General features: G+C 43.9%; 1 protein-coding gene across 6 annotated transcripts in view; it reads right to left on the bottom strand.

Moving 5' to 3' along the window:
* TESK2 (testis associated actin remodelling kinase 2) overlaps nucleotides 1–16,976 on the bottom strand; it is a 141,134-nt gene that overhangs the window by 2,713 nt on the left and 121,445 nt on the right. Inside the window, exons 5-9 of one of the 6 annotated variants that reach the window (XM_069589531.1) lie at nucleotides 11,000–11,146; nucleotides 1,262–1,344; nucleotides 952–1,036; nucleotides 383–466; nucleotides 80–166 (exon numbers count right to left, since the gene is read on the bottom strand). In XM_069589531.1, the coding sequence (XP_069445632.1) occupies nucleotides 80–166; nucleotides 383–466; nucleotides 952–1,036; nucleotides 1,262–1,344; nucleotides 11,000–11,146 (486 nt within the window). Of the gene's footprint in view, nucleotides 1–79; nucleotides 467–951; nucleotides 1,037–1,261; nucleotides 1,345–10,999; nucleotides 11,147–16,976 lie in introns of all 6 variants that reach the window. The other 5 variants (XM_069589539.1, XM_069589544.1, XM_069589510.1 and 2 more) reach the window with 5 other exon arrangements.

A 16,976-nucleotide genomic window follows, 5' to 3' on the forward strand; every position in this document is an offset into this window, starting at 1 on the left:
CAGCCTCTCCATGTGGTCCTAACCAGGTGAACAGGGTTCAGCCAGCCCCAACCAAAGCCCAGGAGAAGAAGATACTCACATTACAGCAGTTGAAGGTGAGCTGCAGGAAGTCTGGGGGACAGTCTCCCACCATGTGCTGGAAAGCATCATAGTCTAGCCCGAAATTCTGTGGATGGGTATGGTGGAGAAGGAGCAGGGACATGGGTAGACAGGTCATTAACCCCTCCACCCATGTTGGCCTGCTCAGGAGAGGTGGAGAACTGCCCCAGAGAAGAAGCCACAGACTAAGTTCCAGGAACTCCACCCCAAGAAAATAAAAAATTCCATGGCCTTGAAAGCAGCCCCATCCCAGTGGCACACTGGTCCCCATCCTGGAGCTCACCTCTGTTCGGGGAAGATAGTCTGGATCAGCCTGGATGCGGGCGATGATCTCACAGAGGATGATACCATAAGAGAACACATCCGCCTGGTGGGTAGTGAGATCTCAGTTTCCCTCGATGGGGTAAGAGGCGGGGTTTCTGCCTCTCATGTTCACTAGCCCAGGCTTGGGCCCTACTGACCACGTGCTCAGTTGCCCAGTCATGTCTTAACTCTGTGACTCTGGACTGTAGCCCGCCAGGCTCCTCTGTGGGATTTCCCAGGGAAGAATACTGGAGTGGGTTGCTATTTCATACTCCAGGAGATCTTCCTGACCCAGGGATCAAACCCACATCTCCTGCATTTGCAGGGGGATTCTTAACCACTGAGCCATCAGGAAGTGGAATGAAATACTGACCATATTTCATTCAGTTCATTCACCAGGCAGCTGACAGGTACCAGTGCTGATTTTGCAGGAAGGATATAGATCCTTACCCTATATGTGAAGGGTGATCCAAGATACTTTATGCTAAGAATGGATTCTACAGAGAATCAGGCCTTGGGGGTCCCCAGACTCACCTTCCCCAGACTTACCTTTTCATTGTAGGGCTCATCTCGGAGAACCTCAGGTGCCATCCAGAAGGGTGAGCCCACCACAGCTAGCTTCTCACTTCCCGTGCTGTGGGGTTAGATTGTATGGAAAATGAGCTTGCCACTGGTGGGTGCAATGGGAGATCTGACTATTGGGAATTTCTCTCCCCCAAGAATGGGCACACCAGAATTGACTGAATTTAGGGAGCTGAGATTGGGCTGTGACCAAGTCCTAGCCTCTGAAGAGGACGCTGGAGTTTTCCCCTTTTCCTCAGTCCCTTCAGTGACCCCAGCACCCATTAGGGCTACCCACCTGACATCAGGGATCTTCTCAGCCAGGCCAAAGTCAGCTACCACTGCAGAGTAACCATTTTCATCCCTCTTTATCAGGCAGTTCTAGGGTTCCCAAAGAAGAAGACATGCGGCTCAGAAGAGGGGACCAGCCAGCCATAGAGTTTCCCACCACCCCTCCCTACTACCACAGGGCACCTTGTCCTTTTGCTTTTTGGTGAAATCATGCTCTTGGGCTGACCCCAGTGGGGCTCTGATAGCCATGAGAGATGAATTAGGCCTGGATCTTGGGTGGCTGCCCTAGGATTCATACCATGCTCCAAACACAAATATTTATCTTTGTTTTCCATGTGCTAGGCAAGGTTCTAAGTATCAAAGATACCAGAGTGAATAGAAACCCTTGTTCTCTTGGAGCTTATAATCTAGTGGAAGAAGACAGGTTATCAGACCCTGACCTCCCTTCATTCTTCCCTCAGAACATAGAGACTCAAAGACCAGGCCTGACCTTGCCAAGTAATGTATGCACAGGACAAGTACCCAAGCCTATACCAACTTTCACTGCCCACAAGATCATAACCACCCTCTCCTCTGGCATTAAAATTCCATGATCTGGCTCTGTTCTGTGATCTGAGCCCCTGGTGCCCCTATGTACATATCTTCATCCAAACTTCTTACAGACAAGCCTGAACAGGCCCTTCAAACCTTTGCCTTTGCTTTTACTTTTTCTTTCTATTTGGAATATTCTCCCGATTCTTTTTTCCTCAGAAAATTTAGTGTGCTTTAAGGTAAGCTTACCTTTCCAGTCCTGACCTCTCTAGTTCTCACCTTCAGCTTTCTCAACTCCATTAACTCCTCTCTGCCACTTCCTCTTACAGCCTAGCAGAGAGGCCATCAGCCTCTCGGGCAAATTCGGGTTTGGGCCTTCCTCACAGTATGCAGTTTATGAGAGAGGTTCAAGACAAGCTTGTTGAACAAATGCTGCTGTCTCCAGAGAAAGGATGAACCCAAATGACTTTAAACATACAGCAGCAACGAGCTTTCCCCAAATATCATTCAAAATGGACCTTCACCACTCTGGCTCAGGAGTCGCCTCATTCCATCCCCCTTCCTCCAGGGGCAGCAGAGAGCAGGGATCCTTGGCTCACAGGGACATTTCTGGGACTGGCAAGGCCCTCTAGCCCTCCCTCTTCCTCACCTTGGCACATAGTTGCCAAGGTATTGCTAAGTCACCTGGTTACTTCACATCAGGTACAAAGTAGTCCCTTACTCTGGCCTCTCTTTTTCTGAGCTGGAAGCAGCCTGTGATTTCATTACCATCTACTGCCCTCATTTCCTGATAGACATAACTGTCCCTGGCTTCTAAGCAGGCCTGTCCTTGTGCTTGTCCTGGCTTCAGCCCTTCCATCAGTCCCCTGGATTGCTCAGCAATCTACCACCCCCACCCCAGCTCCCTGACTGTACAATCTATGAGAAGATGGGTTCTAAGCCAGCCTGTCTATTAGACAGCCAAAGTCTAGGCTATTGGGCACTGGCTTGTGAGGCAGTGGCGGCTCAGATCTGTTGCTTGTTTTCCTCCCCTCCCCCTGTTCTTTCATCAACAACTCAGGCTCCTGTCTCCAAGGATCAGTCTAAAGTCCTGTTTACTACTGGCTTTACAGCCTTCAGAAACAATCCTGTGAAATTAAGCTTAGGTGCAGCAGTAAGGAACAGCATGGCCAGTAGCCCTTATCAAAGCTGTTCAATTTCTGTCCCATCTTCACAGTCATGAAGCCCTCTCGTACACTCACCGTAGACCAACCATCCAAGAGGAAGTGACTTACAGTAGCTTCTTGAGCCACTGAAAGATGGCTACAGCAAGGTTGATCAGGGCCCCACAACATGGGTGAGCCTGCCTAGCCCAGTCTGCCTCTGATTTGGAATGTGACCCCTGCCTATCTTAAAGCTTCTCCATAGCCAGCAGCCAGGCACTGGAGCCAAAGACAAAGATGGAATACTGAAAACCAAAAGAACCAACTTTAGGAGTCTGTATCTGAGGTGATAAGGAAAATGGGGAGGAACCCTGACCATGATTAGCTCCTATGGGGTTTTTCAATAAACTCCTGAGCCTGTCTTTAATGAGGTCTAGACTAGTGAAGTCTGGCTGGCAACACTTGCTGTTTTCACTTCCTCATCTCCCATCCCTTCTTCACTGGCTTCTGCTGGAAGTGTTCTCCCTGAGGATCCCTCTGAGTTCCATGGCATTAAACTCAATAGACAAAATCAGTGCTTAGTATTACTTGATTTTGCTGCTCTTGACATTGCTGATTATTTCCTTCAGCATTTTTACATATGATTCAGGAATCCTATCAATGCTGGGCATGTAGAGACTAAGCCATTGTGGTCCCGGAGCAAACAGACTAGCTATCACAGGCTATTACAGGCTATTTCTGTTGCTTTTGATTCTTCTCTCCTGGCTTCTGTGACACTGTAGATTGCCTTCTCTACCTCTGGCTACTCTGAACACTCTAGGGCAGGCCCTTCCTCCCATCCCCCCCAAGGGTGATGGTCTCAGGGTTCTCCTAGGCCTACAGCTTGTGCTCTATTGTGGAGACTATTCCACATTTCTTTTCTAATTACCACTTCTGTAATGATGACTCCCAAATGTATATCCTCAGCACTGACCTTTATTTCTCAATCTTCAGCTTTGCATATCCAGTCTATATCTGGACGACATTTGGATTATTCACACTGAACTCTATATATGCAAACATGAACTCATCTTTTTCCCCCAAAACTAAATCTCTAGCTGTATTCTTATGTCAGCTAGTACTGCCGTTTTCCACCCAGTTTGCTAAGCTAGAAACTTGGGATTCACCTAGACTTTCCACTGTTAACTCCAAATAATTTTAGCTTCTAAATGTTTTCAAATTGCCCCCTCCTTTTTCATCCCCATGACTACTGCCTTAATTCAGGTCCTCCTCTGAATACTCCAGTATTCCAAATGGTCTCTGCCTAGGCTAGGCTTGACCTCCATAATCCACCTTCCTCACTTCTGCCAGCACGATCTTTGTAAAATGCAAATCTGTGTTACTCACCTACTTAAAAGCCAGCAATAATATACTGTATGATTCTATTTCTATGAAATGTCCAGATTAAGCAAAGCTATAGAAACTGAAAAAAGATTAGTGGTTGCCAAAGGCTGAAAGGAGGGGAGAACAAGGCATGGGGTTTTTCTTTTGGAACGATGAAAAGATTTGAAATTAATAGTGGTGATAATTGAATATACTAAAAACCACTGAAATGTATACTTTGGAAGGATGAATTTTATTTTATGTGAGTAATATCTCAAAAAAGCTATTATTTAAAAGAAGCCTACAATGGTTCTTCATTTCCTATCTAGAAAATAAAATCCAGGTTAGATAGTACATGATCAGACTCCTCTGCTTTCAATTCTTATCCCCTACCACTTAAGCCTCACAGTCTGCATATCATACTGTTTGCCTTTGTTTATGTCGTTCATCTGATCTGATCTGGAATATAACCCCACCACATACACAATGTGGGTTGCCACACCCTCTTCCAGGGGCTCTTCCCAACCCAGGGATTGAACCCAGGTCTCGCACACCAGGGCTTCCCTGGTGGCTCAGTCAATAAAGAATCTGCCTGCAATGTGGGAGATTCGGGTTTGATCCTTGGGTTGGGAAAAATCCCCTGGAGGAGGGCATGGCAACGCACTCCAGTACTTATGCCTGGAGAATCCCCATGGACAGAGGAGCCTGGCGGGCTGCAGTCCAGGGGATCACAAAGAATCAGACATGACTAAGCAACTAAGCACACACACACACAATACTTACTAAGTAGAATTCAATTTTCAAGATTCAGCTCATGCATCACCTTCTCCAAAAAGTCTTCTCTGTACCCTCAGGTTAGGTTCAATATCCTTTTCCAAAGTATCCTTTGCATTCTCTTCTCTCTAACCTTAGCATTTGACCTAAGTGTGTTTCTATTGTCCCTTCCTATAGCTATAGGCTGTACGCCATATACTAAAAGATTCAGCAAAGCAGCAATATCTTAAGAGCGAAGTGCCTTCGAGAGTATTTCCTAGCTGCTTGTGCAAGGGAAAGACTGTCTACTTCTGCCTGTGTGGTACCTTACGAATTAATTGTAAAACACTTTATAAACTAGTCCAAGTGATTCAAACAACCTTGTCAGGTGGGCAGATCTGAGATTTTTACATTTAAGATGAGAAAAGTGAAGCTTACAACTATGAGTGGTGGGTCTCCTGATTCTAATAGGATCCCCCCCTAAAGATTCTGACCTTTCCAGAAAAACTGGTTGAAAAGCTTTCCACTAGAGACAGCAAGGCTATGGCAGGAAAACTGTAGTCTTAAGACAGAAGCAGAGGCCCAGACTCATGGAGAAGGCAGCACTGTTTGTGCAGGCAATACAGTAAGACCCCTTCATCTGGGATGCTAGCCCCCACCTCCAAAGCTGATTAATCCAAGGGCGCCTACTGTAATGCTTGCATTTCTCACCCAACTTGGACATGGCCACAGTAGAGACTAACTACAGAGCATAAAATATGAACTCAGACCACTGTGCAGCTCTGAAGAACCCAGACTAATTTTCAGGCTGTGCGGGATACAAAGTCCATTAAGTCAAGCTAAAGAATGCTTTATTCAAAAGTATGCCTGGAGTAAGCAACAGACATAAGAAAGGCCCAGTCAGACTTCCCTGAGGTGAGAGGTGACCTTTTCTGGTTCAAAGAGGAGCCCAGGCACTGCTACCGCCTGGCTCTCATTCCTCTTTGTCCTCACTCCTATTATAATACATCACACAGTAGCAGAGAGACTTACATGTCTGCCTATTTAAAGGGCAGAGACTGATCCTATTATCTCTGTATCTCTAACCTAGCACAGACACGCAGAAAGAACTCAGCCAAAGTTTGTCATGTGAAAGTCTGACGAATAAAGCTTCTTTCGAAAGCAAGTGAAGAGGCACACACTAATCATCCATTCAGCTCTCCATGATGGGGACCAAGCTGACAGATTCAAAAGGTGGCCGTGAACGCATTTCTGTAAGCCAGCACAAACCCTTCAGGACTGGGCCAGGGGAGACACCTGAGAGCAGATCCCGAGGGCTCCTAGGACAGCTGCACGTCTGTACTGGCACTGGATGAAACCACCCAAACGGAGAAATGCCAGGTCCATTTGTAAGTGTTAGCTCTAAGCTAAAGCTATTTCTATAACAACAAAAAATGGCTTTCCGTGTGCCAACACCTCTCTCCCCTTACCCCCAACAAAGTCACTCCATAAATCCAGTTAGAAAGAAAGTACTGATTCTATGTCTCAAGAAAGGTTAAAAGTTTCTTTTCACAGCACAGCCAGATCAGAGATTGAACTGCCCTCCTAAATGTCCCAAAGACAACCAGAGTCCAACTTGGAGAAGATTATCTGGTTTGCTCTAATGTGTCCTGTCCCTTCCTCTCCATTCCACCGTATGATCCTATACTTTCTCCATAGTTCTTGGGAAGTAATCTGCTCACATATCTGTATCTCCAACTTGACTCAGAGCCCATGGATGGTACAGATTAGGTTCCAGTAATTTCTATCTCCTCTAACAGCACAGTATAAGTGGTTCCAAAAGGCTGTTGATGGTTCTCATTATAAAAAATGACTACAGAGTGCCCTAACACACACTCTCTACATCCTCCAGCATTCAACTCTGTTTCTAATTCATGTTCTCTTCAGTCTCTGAAACCATTCTCTCGAGTTTGATGTGTGACACAGGGAACCCAAAGCCAGTGCTCTGTGAAAATCTAGATGAGCGGGATGGGGAGGGAGCTAGGATGGGCGTTCAAGAGGGAGGGGACACATGTATAGCTAATGCCAATGCATGTTGATGTATGGCAAGAACCATCACAATACTGTAATTATCCTCTAATTTTTAAAAATATATATTTAAAAACAAACAAAGAAGCCCTCCTTAGCTGCCCTTAAGAGGAAGGCTCACATACAATGGAATCAACTGCTTCTAGCCTGCATGTGGCTGTTGCCACTTCTTGATGGAGCTCAAGAACTGAATGTTTTTAAAGCCACACAACCTCCCATTTCCTTCTAAGTAATCAGCATTGCTACTGCACGAACCTAAATCAGCCTATTTCTTAGAAGTAGTTATAAAATTAGACTGAACAGCTATATCTGACAGACTTTTCATTCTTGAAAACAGTGTTGCAGTAACCACTGATGTGTGAATTCTACAAAGGCAATACTACTTTCAGTAGGCACTCTGGAAACTAGGATCCTTTCTGCCACTACTCTAGGCCCAGGATCATTTGGAAAATGGCATATGCTTCTCTCTGTCCTGGTTTACCCACCTGAAACACACTGCCACTATTTTAAATCCCTCTTATTAGCTCTGGTCTGAGAAGCCAGCGCTGATGTCAATAGCCTAGGGACACTAAGGGCCCAAGAACACTGAAGTCATTTAAAGAGGTGGAATAAAACTGGATGTGGGACTCAAAATCTCAGTTCTCAAGCAGATGTTCTGGCCTCTGTGCCATCAAGCACATTTTCTGCAAGAGGGCCAGGAAGCCTCTACTCTGACAGGCCCTATGTTAGGTGCTAGGGGGGAAAAGGTGAATAAGAGCAGCACTTGAGAAACTCATGTGCTGGTGGGAGACACAGACACAGTATAACCATCAAATAACTGGAAGTGTACACACTCAAATACAGGTAAACCTTTTATTGCACTTAAATCAAACTCAGATGCAAGGCTGACAATGAGGAGATAATTTGGAAATTTCAAAGCCCTGCTCTGTCCCTTTAGCCTTATTTTTCCCTTGGGCTTCTCATTCTTAGGGTCAATGTCACCACCATACAGGTCTCCTGGGTGGGGCTGTTCTGGTCTAGGTGTGAACATACAACCTCTCCTTAATCTCTGCAACACTGTGAAGCTGAAACATTTGGATAAAAGGGCAATAAATACAGTCTCTCAAATTGGATGGTCTGGCTTATAAAATGTGCTTGTTTTTCTTCAACTTGAGATTCCCTAAAGTGTAGTTCCCAGCCTGTCTTCCAGTTGCAAAGTCATTTGTTCTCACCACCACCTAAAGTTCAGACCCAAGAAAGTACACCCAGTAATACCAGAGAATTATTTCTCCTAAATTCCTAGTTTCTCATCACAAGCCAGCTGACAGGGGAACACCCACCATCAACTAGGAAAACCAAAGGACAGTGGTCTTACCCTAAAGATCCAAAAAGGGTAGTCATTTTTACAATACATACAATATGACAAACCCAGACAGAACCACGCTAGCACAATGGGATAAAATATTTTGGGGGCACAGAATGGAATGTGATGAGTTCCTCCAGAAAACCTAGGTACCCTAGTCTACTGATTTTTTTTTCACTGAAAATACATAGTCTATAGCTAAACACTCAATTATAAAATGCTATGAACTTTTCTGCAAGGAGATCCAACCAGTCCATTCTGAAGGAGATCAGCCCTGGGATTTCTTTGGAGGGAATGATGCTGAAGCTGAAACTCCAGTACTTTGGCCACCTCATGCGAAGAGTTGACTTATTAGAAAAGACTCTGATGCTGGGAGGGATTGGGGGCAGGAGGAGAAGGGGGCGACAGAGGATGAGATGGCTGGATGGCATCACTGACTCGATGGACGTGAGTCTGAGTGAACTCCGGGAGTTGGTGATGGACAGGGAGGCCTGGCGTGCTGCGATTCATGGGGTCACAAAGAGTCGGACACGACTGAGCAACTGAACTGAACTGATGAACTTTTCTTCAGTTATTTGCCAACAGACTATCTCTGGTCAGAAATTATCTTTCTTGAATATTCCTTCATGCATGGTGCCAGGCACAGAAGACACTCATGTGGGTGTGTAGGAAATATCTGTGTGATTGATAAATAACTGATCATGACCTCCCTCCAGTTAGAAGACATGATGCTCTCTGAGTAGGAAGCAACAATTTGATTTTAGTTGCATGCCCAAGGTAAGAGTATGCCATCAACTTGAGACAGTATCTAAGTTGATACAACTCAACCCATCTGCCAGGAACAGGTGCAGTTTTCTAAGTCTTGACTTTCTAAAACATTCTAAGGAAAGAGAAGAGGCTGATGAAGGGATAAGATACTACCTTCCAGCTCCCAGCTGTCCAGCTCTTGCTTATACCAATGAAGATAAAGGACTTCTCACAACCAGGTCTCAGCTGGTCACCAGATTCCACCAATCTACAAATGGCACTGCCACACCTAGAGCCCTACAAGCACTACTTAAAGCTATTTTCTGTGTAGTAGTCACAAACCAATGGCCAGGGTCCCTTGGGGACAGTACTGCTGTTTAGAACACCAGAACCATTCTAATGGGAGGTAGCCAGGGACTCACTGCTCTAGGTCTATTGGCTCTGAGAGCACAGCCTGCTTTTGTTCCCTTTGCAAACTTTTTCCTGTAACAGGTTTCCTTACCCCCTCATCCATGACAGAAGAGCTGCGTGAATATGTATATGCATGTGCATATGCATGTGTTGAGGGTGCAGAATGAAGTGACCGCTGTTCTTGGATGGGTATAAAACTTCCACTCACCTCCCCTGCATGCATGTGTGTGTGCTCAGTTGCTTAGTTGTGTCTGACTCTTTGTGACCCCATGGACTGTAGCCCACCAGGCTCTTCTGTCCATGGGATTTTCCAGGCAAGAATGTTGGAGTGGGTTGCCATTTCCTCCTCTAGGGGACCTTCCCAACCCAGAGATCGAACCCATGTCTCCTGCATCCCCCACATTGGCCAGCAGATTCTTTACCACTGAGTCTCCTGGGAAGCCTCATATACCTCCCTAGGAGACTTTTAAATCAGCTTCTGAACACAAGTTATATTAGATGATTTATAGCTCCCGTATCAATGGTCCAACAGTACTATTAAAAAAAATTTTTATTGGCGTATATTTACAATGTTATGTTACTTTCTGCTGTACAGCAAACTGATATATATATACATCTCCACTCTTTTTGAGATTCTTTTCCGATATGGGTCATTACAGAGTACTGAGTAGAATTACTGTGCTATATAGTAGGTCCTTATTGGTTATCTATTTTTTATATATAGTAGTACAAACAGTACTATTTATATAAGCCTTGTCATGTGGTATCCTGTGCTACTTGGCCCTGAGGTGTCTGCCTTGTAGTATAGCCAACTTCCTCTAAAAGCAACTCTTTTCTAACCTGGTCACACAGCAATTTGGACAGCAAGAGAATACTACAGAGACCAGCTGATGCAAAAGAGGAACTGGCAGGATGGCAGAAACTCAATCACACAGAAAGAAAATGGGTCAGTACATTATGGCCTCTAAAACCTGTACTCAAGTGACTAAAAATCACAGAACCCCTGCTGGAGACCATGGGAGAGAATACAAAGAGGCAGGTTCCCACACGGCCTTGACTGCTGTCACCCCTAAAGGGCAAGAATCTCTTACGTATTCTCATGCCATCTATTCCTGCAACATACATTCAGCAGTGAGTGAAACCAAGAATAAAGGTTCTCAAGATGTATGTGCTGATGGACTCAACAATGAAAGGAACCTGCTGTTAGCCAAGTTTGGCTTTCTAAGGACTAGCTATACACAGTAATAAGCTGTATCTTCCATGATTAAATGTTGAATTTATAAGAGATCTCCAACATTCCAAAGCTCATTAATGACTGGTTTCTTAATGCAGTTTTCTTGGTAAATGGGACATAGTGTCTCACAGAGTTGTCCAAGTAAAGCCTTCGTACCTTAGAGGTGAGGTCCCGATGGAAAATGCCTTTGAAGTGAAGGTAGCTGAGGCCCACTGCTATGTCATAAGCCAGTTTCACCCTCACAGTCCAGGGCAAATGCAGGTTACTGTCTAGCAACTGTTCCAGGTTTCCAGAGTTGATATACTGCAAAACAGAAGGAAAACCCAGCTACCATTTGTCAGCAACATTTAGGGTGGGGGTAAAACTACTAGAGGGTAAACACCTAGAAGACAGAGTGTTGGTGTTTTTTTTTTAAGTTACTGAGCAGTTATTCTGCATCCGGGCACTATGGTAGATGCTGCACCTTGCTTTGAGATCACAATCTATTAAGGGATATAGACAAACAATATCATGTAGTAAATGCTAAAAGATAGCTTTGAATAGGCATGACAGCACAAAGGGTAAAGGTACAGACTCAATCTAGGCATGTCAGGGAAAGCTGCACAAAGGAACTGAGGAGTTCATAGGATGACTTGGGGGAGCAGGAAAGAAAGTCCACACAAAGGGAGCAGCAGACATAAAGCTATAGGTTAAGAGTATGGAGTATTCGGAAAACTAATTTACTCAGTGTGGCCAGAGTACATGAGAGGTGAGGCTGATATCTTTGCTAAAGTATATGGACTTTATCCTGTCTACGGGGAACAAAAGAAGCCTTTCAAGCCAAAGAGCAACATGTTCATACTTGCTTTTTTAAGGAAAAGATTATTTCAGCAATGGTATGATGGATGGATTAGAGTGGAGAATATGGAGAAGGGAAAATAGGTTAGGAAATTATCGCAGTAATCCTGATGAAGGAAGAATGCCTGAGTTAAGGCAACAGTAGAGGCATTGGAACAGAGCAAGATTCAAGATTTTAGACGGTAAAGTCAAAAAAACTTGATGAATGCCTTGATGAGGAGGATGAGAACAATGAAAAGTTCCTAGGTGGATTGCAGGCTATTGGCCCCTGTGTGCCATTATTAAATATCCAGAATACAGGGAGAGGAGGTTTTTAGAAGAGGCAATGTTAAAACACAGGGAGTACAACTAAGACATGCTGGGCTTAAGGACATATGGAGATACCCTATACCAAGTCAGTTTAAAGTTTGGGAGCAAAATCTGGGCTAGAGACTAACATTTAGGAGGCAATGACATTGAGCTGAAGTAGTCACTGAAGCTAAGGAATGTATGGAATTGCCCAGGGTTTAACATGTAAGGTGGGAAATTAACAGACTCCCAAACAACTGGAACATTTACAGAAGCAGGCAGAGGAAGAACCACCAAGCAAGAATGTCACCACAGAAGCCAAAGAAGGAGAACATTCCAAAAGAGAAAATGACCAAAGTATCAAAATGCTACAGATCAAGTAAGATGAGCCTGAAAAGTGTCTACTGAATTTGCCTCTAACAAGTCACCGGCAGGATTTCCCTGGTGGTCCAGTAATTAAGAATCTGCCTTCCAATGCAAGGGATGAGGGTTTAATCCCTGGTCTGGGAGCTGAAAATCCCACATGCTCTGCCTCAACTGCTGAGCCCACACTCTGGAGCCCATGGGACACAACCAGAGAGAAGCCCATGCGTCATAACAGAAGATGCTACGTGCAAGACCCAATGCAGCCAGATAAATAAATAAGAAGTCGCTGGCAACCATGGCTAGAGCAGTTTCAGTAAAGTGGTTAAGACCAGAATAAGACCAAAGTGAATTGAGGAGTGAGTAGGGGACAAGGCTGTCTGTCATTCCTCAGTTCAGTTCAGTCGCTCAGTCGTGTCCGACTCTTTGTGACCCCATGAATCGCAGCACGCCAGGCCTCCCTGTCCATCACCAACTCCCGGAGTTCACTCAGACTCACGTCCATCGAGTCAGTGATGCCATCCAGCCATCTCATCCTCTGTCATCCCCTTCTCCTCCTGCCCCCAATCCCTCCCAGCATCAGAGTTTTTTCCAATGAGTCAACTCTGCGCATGAGGTAGCCAGCGTACTGGAGTTTCAGCTTTAGCATCAGTCCTTCCAAAGAACACCCCGGACTAATCTCCTTTAGAATGGACTGGTTGGATCTCCTTGCAGTCCAAGGGACTCTCAAGAGTCTTCTCCAACACCACAGTTCAAAAGCATCAATTCTTTGGCACTCAGCTTTCTTCACAGTCCAACTCTCACATCCATACATGACCACTCGAAAAACCAGTCTTGACTAGACAGACTTTTGTTGGCAAAGTAATGTCTCTGCTTTTGAGTATGCTATCTAGGTTGGTCATAACTTTTCTTCCAAGGAGTAAGCGTCTTTTAATTTCATGGCTGCAGTCACCATCTGCAGTGATTTCGGAGCCAAAAAAAATAGTCTGACACTGTTTCCACTGTTTCCCCATCTATTTCCCATGAAGTGATGGGACCAGATGCCATGATCTTCGTTTTCTGAATGTTGAGCTTTAAGCCAACTTTTTCACTCTCCTCTTTCACTTTCATCAAGAGGCTTTTTAGTTCCTCTTCATTCATACCCACAAAGAGCTGCTTTGTTTTGTTTTGTTTTGTTTTAAAAGAGCAAATAAGTCTATTCATACAGAGATAATAATAATAACAACAATAGCAGCAGCAGCTGCTATTAGTTGGTGCTTACTTTGTGCTAGGCATTACTCTGAGGACTTACCATTAATTACATCATTTAATCTTCACAAAACCCTAAGGTAAGTGTACTATTATTCTCATTTCACAAGAGGTATTTGGAGGTTTAGCAACCTGCTCAAGGTTACCCAGTTATTAAGCAGCAGAGCCAGGGTTCAAACTCAGGCAGCCTGGCTCCAGAGTTCATGCTCTACCCTGGTATTAAATTGGAGAATAGAGGCCGTGGCACCTGGACCAGGGAGCCTCATGTAGAAGAGGAGCTCAAAATTTTTCACTAATTAAATTCATGAATTTACTCAAACCTCACATGATGTATTATTTCCCTCCTCCTTCCAAGGAAGAAAAAGGGGCAAATTCCTCTAAGCCTAAAAATAAGCACCTCATATCTTTTCGGAGTGGGGGTGATACTGGTTTTACAAAAGACTAGGGAGCCTAATGGGAGAGAAGATAAGAAATCTGAATTTTAGTCCAACTCTGCCTCTAAACAGCCATTTTACTTTGGACAAATCAACTAATGAGGCTTTCCTTCTGTTTTCCCATCTATACAATAGGTATGATAATCCATGATCCATATACCTCATGATGTTATTATAAGAACTGAATACAAATACATGAAAGTGCTAAGAAAAAAAATAATAGAAGTTTCATATAATCGTAGATTCTCTGATGTGGTAACATGAGTACCAAAACGAACCAGTTGGGGGCAGCATGAGGCAGCATTTCAGATCCTTGGATGAAGTAGATCAGGTTTGGCAAGGCAGAGAGAATGGCTAAAAATACGCCAAATTTCTCAAAAGGGAAACCTGTTGATCTGCTTCATCTTGTTTGATAATCCACCTTTGGAAATCTCAAAACAAAGCATAATGACGGCATTAGCATAGCACCTTAGCCTCTTCACTCTAGTTGAATTTTTCACAGTTCACATCTGAGGTGTCCATTTGCTAAAAGGAAAGTGAAGTTGCAAATTCCAAGCTATATAGAGGGGCAATGAAGCTGACAGCTAATCATGTAGACAAATTTCTCTAGCTCTGAGAGTAAAAAAGGTATGACAAGGTTGTAGTCCACTTGTTTGGCACCAAGACAGTGTGACATGGAAGGCTTGACTTCAGCAGCCACTCAAGTTTCCCACTGAGGGCCAGGCAGAAAAGACAGGTAAAAAGGCTGTATGTGTACTCTCTGTGGGCCAGGGTAAGCCAGGACTCTTGGTTCAGACAAACGCATGTTTACTCTGTCCCACCACGTCTCTGAAAGTCTTGAGAAATCCACAGACCAAGCCACAGGGTGGAGAGCAGAGGACAGAGGTGAGACAAGGTGAGGAATCACACTAGCTATTAGGCTCTGACTTTTCCAGACAAGATGGAAAAAAAGCACAAACCCAGGACCAGAGAGGGAAATCAAATGGAGTTTACTGTTACAACCCATTTCTCTTCAGTGAATACTTCAGTGGGGCTGATAAGCCTCTGGGGCTCTCAGAAACCACAACTTCTCACTGTCTCAAGACCTTCGCATGTATGAGGAAAGGAAGTTTGAGATCTGCCAACAAGGAAGATTTCTAAGTTGCTACACACTCTGTGTGCCCATTAGTCGGAATATCCACTTCCCCATAAGCAACATCACATGCAGACTCAGCTGGTGTGTGCTCTGAACAAATTCCTCTGTGGGAAGCAGAGGCAAGAACAACTGTCACCACACATTCAGCTTTCTGGGCTGGGGATAACAGCCGCTTTGCTTTCATTTTCTTCCAGACCACTCCCTTGGGAGCTCTACAAACCAACCTAAGGCACTGGCAACACATTTAAATACCTACCAGAGAGAGAAGATTTTATAATTTTTATTGTTGCTCTTTTTAACTTTCAAGTTCAGAAAACTATAATATCAGCCGATCAAACGTGTCAGAGGGACTTAATACCTCTAAGTGACTGTTCCCCAAGTTCACCTACACCAAAACCTGCTTCTCCTCCTCATGGTTTAATAAAATGTTAAGAGTTTCTGCCATTTCATTTGTGTGATACTTGATTTCATTATGGACTTTTTTCTTAAAAGGCACTGAATAGACAAATATGTGTTGGTGACTGAACAATATTACTATGTATGTAAAAAATCATAAGCCACACTCTGGAAAATTATCAAAGGAACAGGTAAGCACACACTCAGTTCACCACTCAGGAATATCAGCTTATTTCTCCAAATACTTATTGAGCACTCCTCCCCTTCCTACCACCCCCATATGAGAGTAAGAACTTGTCCATTTACATCAACACTGTATCCCCCAGTGATTACAAGAGTCCCCATCCACACAGTAAATGTGGGTATATAAATACTCAGTTTATACCATAAAGATGTTCATGAAAGACACACTGGTAAACAAATAATACTAGTAACCTTTTAGCAGAAGTAAATTCTTGGGGTATAAAAGTAGATATTGAAGAGTTTGGAAAGTTTCAGAGAAAAAGTAATATCTGAGTTGGATCCTAAAAGGCTGAGAATGGCTCTTTCCATATATCCCCTATAGAGTCTGATGGCACCACTCAGACATAGACAGACACATAAACTTGTACATACAAAGAATATTCTGAAGCAGGACTAGGCAATACATACCTCTCCCTGAGGTAACATGCACTACACCCAGGACTCCTAGATTCCTGCTGATTCTAATCATAACCTCATCCAATCATAACTAGTCAGAAGAACAAGAAAAAATGGTTAACCTTTCTTAACTCTGAATTATCAAAGTAGTAATATCTATAATCAAACAAACTTATCTGTGAATAGTAGTTCAAAGGCATATTCAGTGAGGTACTAAAGAAAATATCAACTCTAAGAATTATTCCTTTGTGAAAAATCTACCCAAAAATAAGGCAGATGAATGTGCTGCCATTCCACTAACAGACATCATTTGCTGCCACCTAACTAGAGGGGTTGTCCCGAGGAAGATCCACCCACTTCTATCCGTACACCTATAGAAACACTGAAAACCTACTATGTGAAAACACAAAACTAAGCAGGGCCAATCTCTGCCCTTAGTTCACAGTCTAGTAGAGATGACACAAAAATCAATAATTTTTTTCACCCAGGACAATGACCAGATGTGCTTTAGAAATATCATTCTAACAGTAATGTAAAAATGGTACAGAAAGGTCAGGAATTGAGGCTGGGAGAAGAGTTAGGAGGCTTCTGGAATCCAAGTGAGAAGCAACAAAGGCCTGAAAAAGACTGGGAGTGAGAATGGAAAAGAGGTTAATATCTAGAGACATCTCAGAGGCAGAACCAAAGTGATTTGGTGTTTAATCAAAGGCAGGGAAAAATAAAGATAGATAAGATATACAAAGTATTAACATGTCTAGCACATGCTTCGCTTAGCTCAAAGTATACAACTCAT

The sequence above is a fragment of the Ovis canadensis genome, chromosome 1 (assembly GCF_042477335.2).
Source record: "Ovis canadensis isolate MfBH-ARS-UI-01 breed Bighorn chromosome 1, ARS-UI_OviCan_v2, whole genome shotgun sequence".
NCBI lineage: Eukaryota > Metazoa > Chordata > Mammalia > Artiodactyla > Bovidae > Ovis > Ovis canadensis.